Raw genomic sequence first — 17796 nt, forward strand, 5'->3', positions numbered from 1 at the left:
GCAGCTAAGGCCTACCAGGACAAACCTCAGCCTTAAGGCACCAGGAGCTCATGGCCTCCTTGCTCCACCCAGGACAGACCTATCAGTGCCATACCATAGTCCTGCCCTTGGCACCGCACATTGCCACATGACACTGCCCCAGGAAGAGCCCTGGGCAATGTGGGAGGGAGTGTTCCCTAACCTGATACTCTTCCATCAAGGGTACATCTTCCTTGCTCCATCCTTTCCCCCTGCTCTCTGGCACCTGGTATTCCTGAAGGCCCGTCTTGCTCGTAAAGTCCGAGGCAAAGGAAGCATTCAGTACCTCAGCCTTTTCCATGTGTGTGTAGGCAGGTCCCCTGTCTCACTGAGCCATGGGCCCGTGTTTTCCCTTGTCTTTCTTTTGTCACCTCTGTGCTTCATGAAGCCCTTGTTACCATTGACATCCCCGGCCAGATTCAATTCTGTTTGGGCTTCAGCTTTTCTAACCTCATCCCTGCATGCTTGGACAGTGTTTAGTTATTTCTCCCAGGTCATGCATCTGTAATTTCACCTTCTGTATGATTCCTTTAGTGTCTGATTCAAGAGAGAGCTGAGGGGTCAGCAGGAGATGGCAGAAGAATGTGGGGCAACTGCTGGGTAAATGGAGGGTCTAAGACCAACTCCTGGAAGGCTCCATCTTGTATAAAATTCTGTAGACATATACATATAGGCCACTAACATGGCCTCGCACAACAACACTTATTTGCCTTTACTCTCTTGGATGTGAGTTTGTTTGCTTTGAACCCTCCTTTGGTGTTTTAGGGATGGTTGTCACAGTAATTCTTCTCTGGGCCAGAAATTGAACTAGTACCTCCTTTTATTTCCTGTATTATCCTGAGACTCCTCTTGCTGTTATTGTGTGAGACACACCTCAGTCAGGGTGAGCCATCAGCACACAGACATTAACAGCTGAACAAGTGGAGCTTCTAGTCCAGGAGGACCTTGAGGAAATAAAAAATAAAAATAAAATAAAAACCTCTTGACATTTCCAAGGAGACGTGGCCAGACCTTCATTGGGAGGAAGAATAACCCCGTGCATCAGGGCCAGCAAGGACTTGCCCAGCTGAGCAGTGACCCTAAGGGAAGGGCCTGGGCACTAGGAGGGACGGCACACGAGCCGGTGGTGCATGCTCCCCAGGAAAAAGGCCAGCTGCCTAGGAGGTTGCATTAGGAAGAATGTGGCAACCCAGAAAACCTGAGTTGGCTTCCCCTTCACCTCAGCACTGGTGTGGCTCCACACACACAGATGTGTCCCTCTGTGCAGCTCCTATTTTGTAGGAGTTGGGAGGAGGTGGAGAGTGCTAAGGGGATGTCTGCAAAGATGGGGTATGGGGCCTCAAGCACATGACCTGTGTGTAGAGGCGGAGGGACAAGGGCATCTTTGGGGCAATGGGAGGGAGGTTGCAGGCAGTAAAGGATTAGCCTGAGAGTGCTTGAAGGGTGGTTTCAGAGGTGATGGGGCTTCTCTTCGTGGTGGAAAACAGCATGAGAAAGACATAATGGAACAAAGTGTACCTTGGGAGGTTGCAAATGGTCATGACGTTAAAGAATTGTCACCCCAAGGGCAATGTTGTGAGGCAACAAGACATGGAGAAGGAGTCTGGAACATCCCGTAGGTTTGTGTTTCAAGGAAGAGCCAGGGAGGATGGAGAGATATTCAGTGTTGGTGTGGCCTCACCTTGAGTACTGTGTGCAGTGCTGGGCCCCACAACTGAAGAAGGAGGTGAAGGTCCTTGAATGCACCCAGAGGAGGGCAACAAAGCTGGTGACAGGGCTGGAAGGAATGTCACATGGGGAAGAGCTGAGGACTCTGGGTTTGTCTAGCTTTGAGAAGAAGATGCTGAGGTGCGACCCCATTGCTCTCTGCAGCTTCCTGAGGAGGGGAAATGGAGTGGGAGGTGCTGCTCTCTTCTCCCTGGGATCCAGTGATAGGATGTGTGGGAATGGTTCAAAGCTGTGGCAGGGGAGGTTCAGCCTGGACATGATGAAGCATTGGTTTTACCAAGACAGTGGACAAACATTGGGACAGGCTTCCTAGAGAGGTGGTCGATGACCCAAGCTGGTCAGTGTTTGAGAGGCATTTGGACAATGCCCTTAATAACAGCCTTAACTTGGCCAGCCCTGCATTGGTCAGGTTGTTGGACTAGATGATCGTTGCAGGTCCCTTCCAACAGACGTAGTCTATTTATTCTTTCCTATTCTATATCAGGAAGAGCAGGGAAATGCTGAGGTGAGAGCAAGGTGGGGAAGAAAGGATGATGTTGAGAGCCTGCAGGGAAAGAGCTGCAGGTGTGGGATGCTGAGCACAGCCTGTGATAGAGACAGCTGAAGGCTCTGGCATAGCTGAGATCCCCCAACAGGGCCAAGGACTTTTCTCCTTGCCTATGGTTGTTGCCTCTGCAGCTAAGGCCTACCAGGACAAACCTCAGCCTTATGGCACCAGGAGCTCATGGCCTCCTTGCCCCACCCAGGACAGACCCATCAGTGCCATACCCTAGTCCGGCCTTGGCACCACACATTGCCACATGACACTGCCCCAGGAAGAGCCCTGGGCAATGTGGGAGGGACAGGATCTCCCTTCCCAGGGGCTGCGGGTCAGGCTTTGGCCCTTTGGCTTCAACACATGAAGGCAGACTGAGCATCAGAACCACCTTTACATTGGGCTTGCTACCTCTCATTCCTGCCTCCACCTTTGTGCTCTAACCAGCCCCTGGGGAGGCTTTGTTGGGGATGGCCCTCAGTGGGACCCAGTAACACTCCTGGGAACTGTAGGTGTTGCTTCTGACATTGACTTCTTCAGCCGTTGGTTCAGGCTCCTCTCAGTGTCTCAGGCTCATGGTCTCAGCACCAAAGACACCATGGGGCTCATGAAAATGCAAAAAGCCATGTCTCTTCCAATTATTTTCTTCAGTCTTTAACTCTTGGGTAGCTTACTGGAGACATCTCTGGAGTCTACATGCTGTGGAAGATTTCTCTGAGTATTTAATACAGAAGTATTGTTTATTTTTAAGTGTCTTGTATTACTTTTTCATTTAACAGCAGCAGTGATGGCAGCATTCTCTAATTGATGTTGATGCAGGGGGTCTCCTCCTGCTGTCAGGAGGGGTAGGACCAGCTCCTCCTGGAGGTCAGACACTCCATGGACAACCTGATTCCTCACCTCCCCAGCCCGGCCATTTCTCCCATCGGCCCCCTGGCACTTGCAGCACTTCTCCTGACATCAGACTTCTCCACCCCAGCTGCAGCTGGAGGTTACAGCTCCTCTGCACCAGCTCCCACTGGCTTCCCTCAGAGACCTGGCTGCACACGGGCACAGCAGAATTTCTCTTCATTGCAAACAAACAGAAGGAAAACATGGGAGAGTTTAACAAACAGCAACCACCACTGCTCAGCTGTGTGCTAAGGGGAAGCTGCCTCCACTGAGGTTCACCATCCCCAGGGGAGAACCTCACTAGCAATGTTTCAGACAGATCCATGGGAAATGAGAGATATGAACACAGTGAAGGAGGTGGCTGAAGAGAGAATTAGACTGCTGAGAGACAAGGGCAGGCTTCTGACTCCCTGAAGCTCAGAGCTTCAGTTTCAGTTCATACACTTCCTAGAAATTCCCATGTGGTCATGGTGGAAAAACATCATCACTTTATTCAAAGTTTTCAATCACCTCAGCTGATGAAAAGGTGCTCAGGTGTTTTTTAGAAGTGTCAGGCAGTTCTTCCCCTTTCCAGGCAGAGCTCAGCTGTCTGACCATGGACATCGGTAGAGGCCAGGCAGAGGGGCCCAGGACACCTGCACTGTCACCAGGCATCTCTTTCCCTGTGACATAGAACATCGGTGTCCCTGTAGCTACATCCCACCCTGGGTCTGGAAATATTTTTGTCTTTCAAAATCATAATTAAAAAAATGTTCATGATATCGCCCAAAGAGTGATATATCAAAACAAAGCAAAGTAAATTAAAGATGAAATAAACATCAACAAATGTTGATGAAATAAACATCTACAGCCTTTGGAGGAAGGGACTGGCCACTCACAGTGATTACAAAGAGGCTGTGAGGCTATGCAGGGCGGAAATCGGGAGGTCCAAAGCCCAGCTGGAAATTAATCTGGCTTCAGCAATCAAAGATAACAAGAAATGTTTCTATAAGTATGTCAACAGCAAAAGAAGACCAGGGACAGTCTCCACCCCCTGCTGGATGCTGAAAGAAACTTGGTAGCAAGTGATGGGGGGAAGGCTGAGGTACTAAATGCCTTCTTTGCCTCAGTCTTTAATAACAAGACTAGCTGTATTGAGGAAATCCAGCCCCCTCAGCCAGAGGACAGAGACTGGGAGAACGACCCCCCAGCAATCCAGGAGAGAGTCAGTGACCTGCTACATCACATAGACACACACAAGTCTATGGGACCTGATGGGATACACCCGAGGGTGCTGAAGGAGCTGGCTGGGGTGCTCGCCAAGCCGCTTTCCATCATTTCCCAGCAGTCCTGGCTGACCGGGGAAGTCCCGACAGATTGGAAACTGGCCAATGTGACGCCCATCTATAAGAAGGGTCGGAAGGATGATCCAGGAAATTACAGGCCTGTCAGCTTGAATTCAATACCCGGGAAGCTGATGGAGCAGCTCATCCAGAGTACCATCTTACAACACATGCAGGACAACCAGGGGATCAGGCCCAGTCAGCATGGGTTTATGAAAGGCAGGTCCTGCTTGACAAACCTGATCTCCTTCTACGACAAAGTGACCTACTTATTGGATGAGGGAAAGGCTGTGGATGTAGTTTACCTTGACTTTAGCAAGGCCTTTGACACCGTTTCCCACAACATTCTTCTGGCGAAACTGGCTGCTCGAGGCTTAGATGATCGCACGCTTTGCTGGGTAAAAAACTGGCTGGATGGCCGGGCCCAGAGAGTGGTGGTGAACGGAATAAAATCCGGTTGGAGGCCGGTCACGAGTGGTGTCCCCCAGGGCTCGGTTTTGGGGCCACTCCTGTTCAACATCTTTATTGATGATCTAGACAAGGGGATCGAGTGCACCCTCAGTAAGTTTGCAGACGACACCAAGCTGGGTGGGAGTGTTGATATGCTCGAGGGTAGGGAGGCTCTGCAGAGAGATCTGGCCAGGCTGGAGCGATGGGCCAAGGCCAACTGTATGAAGTTCAATAAGGTCAAATGCTGGGTGCTGCACTTGGGCCACAACAACCCGCAGCAGCGCTACAGGCTTGGGGAGGAGTGGCTGGAGAGCTGCCAGTCAGAGAGGGACCTGGGGGTGTTGATTGACAGCCGGCTGAACAGGAGCCAGCAGTGTGCCCAGGTGGCCAAGAAGGCCAATGGCATCCTGGCCTGTGTCAGAAATACCGTGGCCAGCAGGGACAGGGAAGTGATCTTACCCCTGTACTCGGCACTGGTGAGGCCGCACCTCGATTACTGTGTTCAGTTTTGGGCCCCTCACTACAAAAAGGACATTGAATTACTCGAGCGTGTCCAAAGAAGGGCAACGAAGCTGGTGAAGGGTCTGGAGCACATGTCGTACGAGGAGCGGCTGAGGGAACTGGGGTTGTTTAGTCTGGAGAAGAGGAGGCTGAGGGGAGACCTCATCACCCTCTACAACTACCTGAAAGGAGGTTGCAGAGAACTGGGGATGAGTCTCTTTAACCAAGTAACAAGTGATAGGACAAGAGGGAATGGCCTCAAGTTGCACCAGGGAAGGTTTAGACTAGATGTCAGGAAGTATTTCTTTACAGAACGGGTTATTAGGCAGTGGAATGGATTGCCCAGGGAGGTGGTGGAGTCCCCATCCCTGGAGGTGTTTAAGAGTAGGGTCGATATATCGCTGAGAGATATGGTGTAGATGGGAACTGGCAGTGTTAGGTTAATGGTTGGACTAGATGATCTTCAAGGTCCTTTCCAACCTAGTTGATTCTGTGGTTCTGTGAAATGGAAAAAAAGCTGAAAGCTTTATTAAATATATTCTTTGCTTTTCTTCTTTCCTCATTGCTTTTGTTTTATTTTTATTCACATTTCCTAAACATTTCTAACATACTCAGGCCTGCAGCATAGAAGAAAGATATTTCTATGTCTTGCAGGAATTCCAGCACACTAAAACCCCTCCCCACCCAGCAGCATCCTTGCCACTCCTCACCCCTTGCACAAAGAGAGTCACCACTAAAGTGTCAGGCTCTCTCCCCTGATACGGGGAAGCTGGGTGACCACCTGCAGTGAAACACCCTGGGTTTGGGTGGCCAGATTTGCACTTGTCTCAACACATCTGTGTTAGTGTCTACTCAAAGGGGTCTCTGGATCATCCATGAACACTCCTTTTTTATTCCCTCCAGGGTAAATGAAGAGTGACTCCTTTGTAGGTAAAGAAATGGAGAAGACTGCTCTCCCCCAACATCAGACACCTCTGGGCAGATGTCTATGTCAAATCAAGTTTTCTGGACTTCCCTTCCCAGTCAATAGAGACAAAGGAGTTGTCTCCACTGAGGTGTCTGGAGGTCCTTTTCCTGGTGACCAGGGAATGCTCCAAAAGGGTTCCCATAGGTCCTGGGTCACCTTTCCAAGCACCCTGTGGGTACTTCAGCTACCCCAGGGCATCTCAGAGAGAAACAGCTGATGGATGTGGGCAAAGGAATTACTCAAATGAATTTGCTCCATCACCTTCTCAGGGACTGAGATGTGACTGACCAGCCTGTAGTTCCATGGATGCTCCTTCTTGCCCTGCTTGAAAATGGGTGCAGTGTCTGCCATTTCCCACCCTGTTTGCCCTGACATTTCAAAGGTGACCAGGAGCACCCTTGCAATGACCCCAGCCAGCTCTCCCAGCACCCTTGGGCACATCCCCTCTGCTCCCATGGAGCTGTGTGTGCCCAGGTGGTGCAAGTGATCCCCAGACACACCTTCCTCTGCCATGGGTGCAGCCCTGCCTGCAGAGATGTTGGTCAGAGACTCAAGGACCAGGGAGGTCTGAGGGTAAATTTTAAAAGGAAAAGCATATGGGAAAGCAATGAGTTTCTCAGCCTTTTCCAGGTTTCCAAATCAGATGAACTTTGCTTTTCCTGCCTCCACCCCTGTACCCCAAGGCCATGTGTGTATCTGCCTCCTGGACAAGCTGTTCCCTCTCCCACCCTCTGCAATGCTTTCTGGTGTGTGAATGCTTCTGCCAGAAGATTGCTGTCCGTCCCCACCAGCCTCCACCTAGGCCCTGCTCAACTAACAGTACAACAGACTGAGGTGTTGCTGGGCTTTGATATTGTTGTCCCCAAAAATCCAAGATGGTTCCATTGATCTTGGCTCTCCAAGATCCCCACAAGCAGATGCTGAACCATGTGAAATGTGCTGTGCTGCAGGCCAAGGCTGTCATTCTGCTCTTTGTCTTTTTCCTCTGCCATGGTCACTGCAGCCATGGCTGCCCTCAACATTCACATCCTCCTCCAGTTCTGCCTTGTTCATGAGTATCAGAGTGCAGCCCTAGTCAGTCATCACCTGCCTGTGTCCAAAAAGGGAGGGGTGGGTGAGGGGAAAGGTCCCTGTCTGGGTGCTGGCTCTGAGGACCCCTCTGTTCCAGCCCCCCGACCAGGTGCAGCAGGCAGGAGGGCAGGCCCCGCTCATGGACACCCTGCTCAGCCCTGTCTGCTCTGGAGCAGACCTGACACCAGGCAGCATCTCCCCTCAGAACCACCCCTGGGACTGCAACTTGGAGGGGGCTCACCTGGAAAGAAGTGCCCAGGAGTGAGCCAACACCCAGGCTGTGTGAGGGCTGAGCAGGTGCCTGGAGGCCAAGACTACCAAGGAACCAAGTGATTTAAAATCTGTATGGAATGAATTACAGTGGAGGAGGTTGAAGACCCACCGTCAACTGCAAGAGAAGCTTGTATGAGCAAGAGTGGACAGACACCCACACAGCGGTTGTCTCAAATAAGGGGAGACTAATCCCAGGTGGAGTCCACGTGGCATGGGAATGCACCAGAAGGAGAAACTCCTTGCTGTCCATGAACATCGGGAATGTATTTAACTCAGAGCTGGCATTCGCATTCTCTGACTCCCAAGACCTATGAGTACGAGCTTCAGTGTGCAGACCATGGCCTTTAGGGGTGTTAAAGCTGGATGCAGTGAGGTACAGGGGTAATGTAGAGCTGTCAGAGGCAGTGCCTCCCAGGCTCCCCTTGCAGTCAGTTCCGTGGAATACGTGTTCATCAGATTTATCTTAGCTGGTTGCATAAAATACGGGAGGATCTGTGCCCCATAAACATCTGCAATTACTGGGTAAGAGATCATAGGATAAGATCATTGAGGTTCAGTGTAGACCTTGTAGACCCTCTGCTCAAACCAGAGTCAGTTATATTTACCATCACCCAACACATGCATGACAACCAGATGATCAGGCCCAGTCAGCATGGGTTTAGGAAAGGCAGGTCCTGCTTGACAAACCTGATCTCCTTGTACAACAGGGTGACCTGCTTATTGGATGAGGGAAAGGCTGTGGATGTTGTCTACCTTGACTTAATAAGGCCTTTGACACCGTTTGCCACAGCATTCTCCTGGTGAAACTGGCTGCTTGTGGCTTGGATGGGCACATGATACGGTGGGTCAAAAAACTGGCTGGATGGCCGGGCCCAAAGAGTTGTGGTGAAAGGAGTTACGGAGTTACAGAATCAAAGAATCATTTAGGTTGGAAAAGCCTTGAGTCCAGTGTTGGGCTTCCCAGTACAAGAGAGACAGGGACATACACAAGGATGATGAAGGGACTGGAGCACCTCACATGTGGGGAAAGGCTGAGAGAGCTGGGACTGTTTAGGCCAGAGAAGAGAAGGCTCAGGGGGGACTTTCTTATAGTCTAGAAACCCCTGAAGGGAGGGTGAGCAGAGGTGGAGCCAGGCTCTTTTCAGTGGTGCTCAGTGACAGGACCAGAGGCAGTGGGCACACGAGGGAACACAGGGGATTCTCTGGGAACATCAGGAAATGCTTTTTCACTGTGGCCAGGCACTGGCACAGGTTACCCAGGGAAGTTCTGGGCTCTGCATCCTGGTTGAGCAGGGTGTTTGGGTCAGATGATCTCAAGTGGTCCCATTCCAACCTCAACCAGTCTGTGATTCTGTGATTCTTTACACCCTCCCTTCAAATATTTGTACACAATGATGAGATCCCCCTTGAGTCTTGTTGTCTTCAGGCTGAACAGTCCCAGCTCTCTCAGGGAACTAGAGAGGTGCTCAAATCACTTAATAATCTTCACTGGCCCTAAGATGGACTTCCTGCAGGAAGTCCATGTCTTTCCCATACTGGGGAGTCCTGCACTGGCCCCAGTACTCCAGAAGTGGTCTCACCAGTGCTGAGTGGAGGGGCAGGATAACTGCCCCCACCCCCAGCAACACTCTTCCTAATGCAGCACAGGAGGCTGGTGGCCACCCTTGCCACAAGCATGCACTGCTGGCACGTGTTCGGCTTGTTGTTCACTTGGACCACAAGGTCCTTCTTCACAAAGCTGCTTCCCAGTCACTCAGAAACCAGCATGTTCTGGTTCATGAGTTTATTTCTCCCCAGGGGAAGGACTTTGCATTTCTCTTTGTTGACCTCTGTGAGGTTCCTCTCATCCCTGTTCACCAGCCTGTCCAGGTCCCTCTCAGTGACAGTGACACTACCTGGTGCATTCACCACTCCTCCCTAATGTTGTGTCATCCTCAAGCTTCTGGAGGTTGCACTCCAACCCATCATCTAGGTCACAGAATGAACAAGTTTAACACTCTTCATTGCTTCCTGGGGCACACCACTAGCAACTGGCCTCTGAATGGACTTTGTGCCCATGACCACAGCCCTCTGGGTTCAGCCACTGAGCCAGTTCTAAATGCACGTCCTTTCCACTTATCTAGCCCAAACTTTGTCAGGAGGAGGCTATGGCAGAAGGACTGACTGGATCCCCTGGATTCTCCTTCTCACCTTTCTTGGACATGGGTCTGACACTTCTTTCTTCCACACCTCTGGAGTCTCTCCTGATCCCCAAGATCTTTAAATAACCACTAATGGCACTGCAATGAAATCAGCTAGTTTCCTCAGCCCTCATGGGTGAATCCTGTCAGGCCCTTATTGAAGGGAAGTTGATACAAGAAATTGCTAATGTACAGGGACCTGTAAAGTAGGACACTTAGTTTTAACGTTAACCATCACTTGTGTCTTAGTAGCTTTTATTTTTCCCATACTTTACAGCAATGTATGTAATTTCATTTATAGTTTTTCCTAACTACCCTCTGTAGTCATTACCCACTTGTAAGATGTTTTGAAACCTTTAACTCCTTGCCTAGTAAAGATAAGACAGACCTTGGACAGTCTGAAAAACTCCCTGAGTACATCCCTGATAGCAGGAACCTAAAGAAATCAAGTGTCTAAGAAGACGTCAGTGTCAAGAGAAGCGACTGGAAGCTGGTCTGAACTGACCTCCTTGGAACAAACAGGAGCTGAAGGACGGATGAGGTCACTCTATGACCAGATACGGACACAAGAAACCTAAGGTTCATTAACGGACAGTGTGAGGAAGACTCTGTGGATCCCTAAGGAGGGGAGGAGACCCTCACTCTATGTTTACTACGCATGCTAAGACTATGTAGATGAATTCTAAGAACCCATTAACATCAGACTGCCTTTTCTAAGAAATCTGATGCATATGTGTGCTTTTTGTGTATATTAGTCAGTGTTTTGTTAGTAAGTGCGGCACTTGTGGTGGAGCGATCCCCAGTGCTGCCCAGCGCTGCGAATAAAGAATCCCTGCTGAACAGTTATACTGAGTTCTGACTGTGGAGTGAAGCTCTTTGTTTCCACACTGTAGGACAGCTTGTGGGGGAGACAGCCATGTCCTCTAAGAAGCAATGTCTCTGTGCATAATTTTTATTAATTCTTCAATTCTTGCAAGTAGAGACATTTCCAGAGTGTAGCCTAAAAAAGAATGATTTACATATTAAAGAATGATAAAATATTTCGGTTGCTATTTTCTTCAGTGTTCACCTTCCAGATCAAGAAATACCTGCATTCTCCAATTGATACTGACCCTGTGTGTGCCCTGACGGAGTCTGAAAAATCATGTAGGAAAAGCAAGGTCAGTGAGGTCACACACTCTATGGCCAACCTTTGTCACTATGTCCCCACCACTGAGGTCTCTCTTCTCAGCCCCCTGGGCTTCTTCAGATCCAGTCTTTCTGTCTGTAACTGAAGGTTGCAGCTCATTTGCACCAATTCCCACCTGCTCTATTTGGAGAACTGGCTGCACACACACTCACAGGAAGTTGTTTCTCAATTGCCAACAAAGAATAGCAAAAGAAACTTAGTTCAACAGCAAAAAAAAAAAAAAAAAAAAAAAAAAGTCTTTTGCACCTGCCCTTTCCACAGTGGGTGACTGTATGGGGTGTATGTGACAAGGGGTTGGTAGCTGGAGGGCTGCAAGGGTGGCTCTGTGGGACGAGGCCAGGGGTTGCCCTGTGCCAGACAGATCTGTTTCCAGCTCCACAATGGTCTCAAGGCAGGACACAGATCAGCCCATCAGCAAAACTGGTTGTGCCTCTGTGAAGATACATTCAAGAAAGGGCAGAAAGCACCAGATCAGTAGAGGTGGAGGGACAAACACATTGAGAAACCACGGAGGGAACATCAAGTTTGGAGAAAGAGGTGGAGGTGCTCCATGGTGGAGCAGATCTTCCCTGCAGCCCATGGAGGATTAGTGCCAGAGCAGAGAAAAACTGTGGGAAAGAAGGAGAAGCAGAGAAATACTGTTATGTACTGGTTGTGACCCCCAATCCCAAATACCCCTGCACTGATCGGGATGGGGGAGAGGAGCCTGGAGTGAAGGAATGAAGCTCAGTGAAATAGGAAATGTGTTTTAATGTTTTTCCTTTTTCCCTTATGACCTGAATTCATAACTATATATCTGTTCTACTTAAAAATAAATTGAGTTAATTTCCCCCAGTCAAGTCTTGCCTGCAATGGGAACTGGGAAGTGATCTCCCTCTCCTTGTCCCCACACAGCAGCTTTCTCATTCCCATTCTTCCTATTTTCTCCCCCATCCCACTGGGGTGGGAGAGGCAGTGAGCCAGCAGCTGGGTGGCAGTTTGGTGATTAGCCACGGTTAACCCACCACAGCAATGAGATGCCTCAGCTGGTGGATGAGGGGAGAGCAGGGAAGGTGTTTCACCTCCGTAGCAACAATTCTTTTCACGCTGCATCCCGTCACACCCTGATAGGCGTGAGTGAGGTGGACTGGAAACAGGGTGAATGGCCGGATCCAGAAGGCCATGGCCAAGAGCACAAAGTCCCCTTGGGAGCAGGGCACCAGTGGTGACCCCCAGGGGCCAATGCTGAGTCCAGTCCTGTTTAACAGATGGGTTTGCAGATGGGAATGGGAAGGGATGGGATGCAGATGGGAAGCTCAAGGGAGCTCGTGACTTCAGGGTGTGAGTGTCTGTGAGTGAATATGGACAGAGTCTGGGGCAGGGGATGCTTTGGGGGTTCTTGGGGTCTCTGCTTGGCAAGTGTGTTTTCCTTTGGTCTAAGGCCATCTCCACTGTGGAAAGTGGCCATCAGAGGAGGTAAGGTGGACTTAATATTACAGCAGAGGATTGTATTTTATTTTTCATTGAACCATGCCTTCCGCTGATTTAGATTTTTGGCAATTAAATTTCATTCTGTGTCTCCGTGCAGGTCCTTCTCTAAGTACAGCAGGTGGGAGTTGGTGACAAAGGTCTGAAAGATGCAGCTACAGGCTGCTGTGGAGAAAGCTCAGATTTGAACAAAGGTGCTGGAAGTCCCGGGGGACTGATGAGAGAAATGTGGAGTTGGAGGCAGGGACAAAGATTGCCCACAGAGTGTCTGACATAGAGGGTCTGGACTTCCCGACATGTTCAGCCTCTATCAGGAGATGCTCAGGATCAATATCCATTGGAGTTTGCTGATGTCACTTCATGTGTGAGCAGAAAAACAAGGAGTAGTGGAAAAAGAATAAATTGTTTCTCATTGACATTTAGTGCTGAAAGCTTTTCACGTTCACTGCACACCTGAAAGCTCTCAAATTAATATTTCAGAAGTGAGGAATTAAGTGATGCCCAGAGACTTGGCTTGTCAGGGGGATTTGCGTGTTAATGAGCCCTCTGGTGCCAAGTTCCTGAACTGCAGGTCCAGAAAAAGGGATTGAAGTGGCCTCTAGAGAAGGGAAAGTCAGCAGCAAACCTCCAAGTTTCTGAGGGTGTCAGTGATCCCCAGTGAGGGTCATCACTGAAGAGGCCAGGGAGGGAATGGGGAGACAAGGTTCCTGTCCCTGGGGGCTGGGGAAGCAGGAAGTCAGAGGCACTGTTTACGGGTTGAAAATCAAATGTTCAGGGGACTGTGAAAGGCCTTGATGGGTTTCATCAAGAGGATGTTCAAGCCCTGACACCCATCCCCTGGGAACGAGGATCCTTTCCCTCCTGGGATGCTCAGGGCTCTTCCTGGGGGCAGTGAGATGCAGGGGGGTGTGATGCCGATGTAGGACAGCAGTAGGACTCCCCCCAGGCTCTGTGGAGGGTGGAGGAGGAGGCACCAAAGTGCTGTGGCTGTAGGAACTGGTGTCCTCTCAGGGTCCTCAGTGGAGGCAACAACAGCCATAGTTGAAAAGACATGGTTTTCAGTTCTGTTGGGGGTCCCCAGCCTCAACCAAGGGTCCATCCCCACCACTGGCTGTCCCATAGTTTCTTGTGCCTCTGCCTGTTTCTCTGCAGATTTTAACCACCACCCCTGCTCCCCCCTCACTCTGACCTCATGCTGTCTCAACATTTACTGATGACCCTCTGTCCTCACTATTTCTTCAAACACAATACTGTCATTTTCTGTGGTCTGACAATGGCTGTTATATCCCCATAACCTGTGCAGCTTCTTCCAAATCCATGCTAATGCTCTTCAGTTGCTAAAGATGTCCCAGCACCCAGCCTCCCTTGAGTCCTCTACTTCGCCCCCTGTCCCAGCACTGAACTGCATATCCTCCTTCTTCTGCTGCCTCAAAATCAAAACTCAAGCTATTTCCTCTCAGGATTATGCACTCCCACCCCCCTGTTACTTCCCATCTTCTTCCTGTCTCTTACACACACACTGCCACACACACCTCTCCCTGAACTTCCATGTGTCCACAAACCCTTCTGCTTCCCCAAAAGTGACAGGACATTTGTGCATCCTCCAGGCTCATAGATGTTTCCTGTGGTCCATCCAAATGTAGGAGTGAAGGAAGAAATGAGAGGTGTCTCAGCGTCCCCATCAGCCCCAGGGCTGAGGGCCAGCCATGGCATGAGGAGATGGAGGCCAGTGTCTCCGTGTGTCCCCTGTTCCTGTCTCCAAGGCATCCTTATTGTGCCCCTCTGTGCCAGCCCCCCTCACAGGAAAAGAATCCTGTCCCAGAGGCACCTCAGGCTTCTCCAGCTGCCCCAGCAATAGAGGAACTTACCCCAAGCTGGTGCATTCAGAAATAGGTTTCTCTTGGTTATTTCTTCCCCCCTGGAAGAACAGTACTGGTCCTTTGCTCTTCTTGGGGAATGTCCCTGCCCCCATAGAGCCTTTCACCAATGAAATGTTTCCATGCTGAACTGACCTGTCACCCCCTCCCTGTCCCATGCTCTCCACAGGGCCCTGAGCTGGTGGTGCTGATCTGCAGAACGAGTGGGCTGTGGTGCCTGAAAGCCATGGGGTGACAGTCCCAGGCAGACCCCTGTGATCATTCTCCATCTCCAGGGGAACTGGACAAATAAGGGTGAAGGCTCAGCCCAAGCCCATTCCCTAACACATTGCCCCATGCCCTCCTCCTATGGAGAACCCAAGCCCCTTGTGGGGGCAATTTCTTCAGCCTGACCTCAGCTTTGGAAGAAGAGCCCAACCTCCAGACATTGAGGAAATCCCCTTTTATTACAGAGATGCCACATGGGAGGCCAGCTGTACCATCGTGCCAGACACATGAGAAGAGACCTCTGGGTCAGACAGGCTGGTTCATGCCTCTGGGGAAGTGGAGTGGATGCAGATGTGGACAAACATGGTTATCAGAGAGAAAATGCCCAAAGGGCAGAAGATTCCCAAGATGAATGTGAAATCACTTCTGAAGAGACACGGGCAGGTTAATGGTGCTGAGAAACAGTATTGAATCAGCTTCTTCAATGTCTCTTTAAGCTCCTGGTTCCTCATGCTGTAGATGAGGGGGTTCACTGCTGGAGGCACCACTGAGTACAGAAATGACACCACCAGGTCCATGGATGGGGAGGAGACAGAGAGGGGTTTCAGGTAGGCAAACATGCCAGTGCTGACAAAGAGGGAGACCACGGCCAGGTGAGGGAGGCACGTGGAAAAGGCTTTGTGCCGTCCCTGCTCAGAGGGGACCCTCAGCACCACCCTGAAGATCTGCACATAGGACACCACAATGAAAACAAAACACCCAAATGCTAAACAGACCCCGACCATAATAAGCCCAACTTCCCTGATGGGGGAGTGTGAGCAGGAGAGCTTGAGGATGTGTGGGATTTCACAGAAGAACTGATCCACGACATTATCTTGGCAGAGGGGTAGTGAAAATGTGTTGGCTGTATTCAATAGAGAAATGAGGAATGCAGTGCCCCAGGCAGCTGCTGCCATGTGGACACAAGCTCTGCTGCCCAGGAGGGTCCCGTAGTGCAGGGGTTTGCAGATGGCAACGTAGCGGTCATAGGCCATGATGGTGAGGAGAGAAAACTCTGCTGAGATCAAGAAAGCAAACATAAAGACCTGGGCAGCACATCCCAAGTAGGAGATGTCCCTGTTGTCCCAGAGGGAATTGTCCATGGCTTTGGGGAGAGTGGTGGAGATGGAGCCCAGGTCGAGGAGGGAGAGGTTGAGGAGGAAGAAGTACATGGGGGTGTGCAGGTGGTGGTCACAGGTGATGGCGGTGATGATGAGGCCGTTGCCCAGGAGTGCAGCCAGGTAGGTGCCCAGGAAGAGCCAGAAGTGCAAGAGCTGCAGCTCCCGTGTGTCTGCGAATGGCAGGAGGAGGAACTCAGTGATGGAGCTGCCGTTGGACATTTGGTCCCTCATGGTACGAGGGCCTGTTCACAGAGGAAAGAGCATCAATAAGTTAGGACAGATTTCTCATTTCTCTCTATTTAGTTTCTCATGGGGCTGCTGGATAACACAGAGATGCCCTGGGAGAGCTGTGCCCTTCTGGAGGACAGGCTGCAGCCCAGCAGGACCCCACTGGGAAAGAGTCAAATGTCCTAAGGACAGGGTGTCTTGAAGGGTGAACTGGATCATTGGTATCATCCTGAGCCTGCAGATTGTGAGGGCACTTGGACATTTCACTCCCATGGAAACATCTGCATTGCAATGCCCACAGGTATTGCTCACAGCTGAACCCCACCCCATCCCAGAAAGTCCGGTGATACCAACACGGGGAGCAGAGGCAGAAGGGGAAATATGGACAAATGCCACAGAGCTGCTGTGAGGAGGCAGGACAGGGACAGAGGGTCAGGCTCTGCTGGGTGGGAGAGGAGACCAGGGGGTTCCTCTGGAGTAGGTGTCTGCACTGCAGGGGATGGCAGGGAGGTGCCTGAATTCCTCCTCCCAAGGTGTTTCCAGCAGCAGCTCCGTTCTACTCTCTGCCCATGTCTCTGCTGCCTGGAGCTGTCACAGCCAGGAGCTGCTTCTCTCTCCCAGTGTCTCCTCCCTGTCAGTGCTCACAGACCCCATCCCACCCGCTGTGTGCCCAGCTCTGCCCTGCAGACCCCTCCTGGAAGCAGGATCCTCTCCAAGGGCATCTCTGTGTGTGTGCGGGGGCTCAGGAGAGGCTCAGACAAGTTATAACGGGAGGTGAGGTCTTAGTGCCTGCTCCAGAAAGGAGAAATAGATTCCCATCTCCCACTGCCCACCCAGCAAAACAGGAGGACACTTACTGTGTTGTGAAGATTTCTCTGAGCTCTCAGCATCCTGCCACTGCCGTCTGCCTTTCCCCTCTCTGTGCCCGGCTCCTCTGCCTTCGGTGCCTGCAGGCAGTGCCCTCAGCCCTGCTGCGCTTTGCAGAGGAGCTGCTCCTGGGCAGAGCTGTCTCTCTGCAGCGCTGACCACTTGCCCTGAGCTCCCTCCGTCCCAGGAGCCCAGCCCACCCATGCAGCACAGGACCAGCCTAAGGTGACATTTTAATGACCCCTCAGGTGGGTTTGGTGATGAGTCCATGAGCCCAACACTGAGAAGCTGCTGAAGAAACCTCTGAGGAAGTCCAATTTAGATTCAAACTGCAAAGTTTCTTGTGGCTTTAATGGGTCCCACTGAGGGACACTGTTGACAAAGCCTCCCCAGGCTCCACTTAGAGCAGAAATGTGCAGGCAGTGATGGCAGGTAGGGAAAAGCAAAGCAAAGGTGGCTCTGATGCTGAGGAAACCTGCATGTGTTTCATGAAACCAAAGCGCCAAGCCCTGAGCCCATTAACCAAAGGGCCAAGCCGTGACCCCCAGCCCCTGGGAAGGGAGATCCTGTCCCTCACCCATTGCTCAGGGCTCTTCCTGGGGCAGTGGGCGATGGAGATGTGCACCTGCCAGGCTCCTGAGTAGGGACAAGGGGGCAGTGAGGCCCCAGTGCTGCAGGGGACTGTGCCTCCTCATAGGCATCAGTGGCAGAAACACCAGCCATGGCCAAAGTCAGGAAGAGGATGGCTTCTTTGTGGGCTTTCAGTTTTTCCACAACCCTCTCTCTCCTCCTCCACATGCTGTCCTATGGTGTTGCATCACCTGCACCTCTTTCCCTGCAGGCTGTACTCACCCACCCAGTTGTC

The 17796-nt window shown here is 51.1% G+C and overlaps 1 protein-coding gene across 1 annotated transcript in view; it reads left to right on the forward strand.

The window, feature by feature from the left end:
• The first annotated feature begins 1557 nt into the window (after positions 1-1557).
• The window catches only part of LOC141936014 (olfactory receptor 14A16-like), a 41724-nt gene continuing 25485 nt past the window's right edge, over positions 1558-17796 (forward strand). Inside the window, exon 1 of the mRNA XM_074852749.1 lies at positions 1558-1633. Within this exon, the coding sequence (XP_074708850.1) occupies positions 1558-1633 (76 nt within the window). The remainder of the gene's footprint in view (positions 1634-17796) is intronic.

This window comes from Strix uralensis, chromosome 31 (genome assembly GCF_047716275.1).
Source record: "Strix uralensis isolate ZFMK-TIS-50842 chromosome 31, bStrUra1, whole genome shotgun sequence".
Taxonomy (NCBI): Eukaryota; Metazoa; Chordata; class Aves; order Strigiformes; family Strigidae; genus Strix; species Strix uralensis.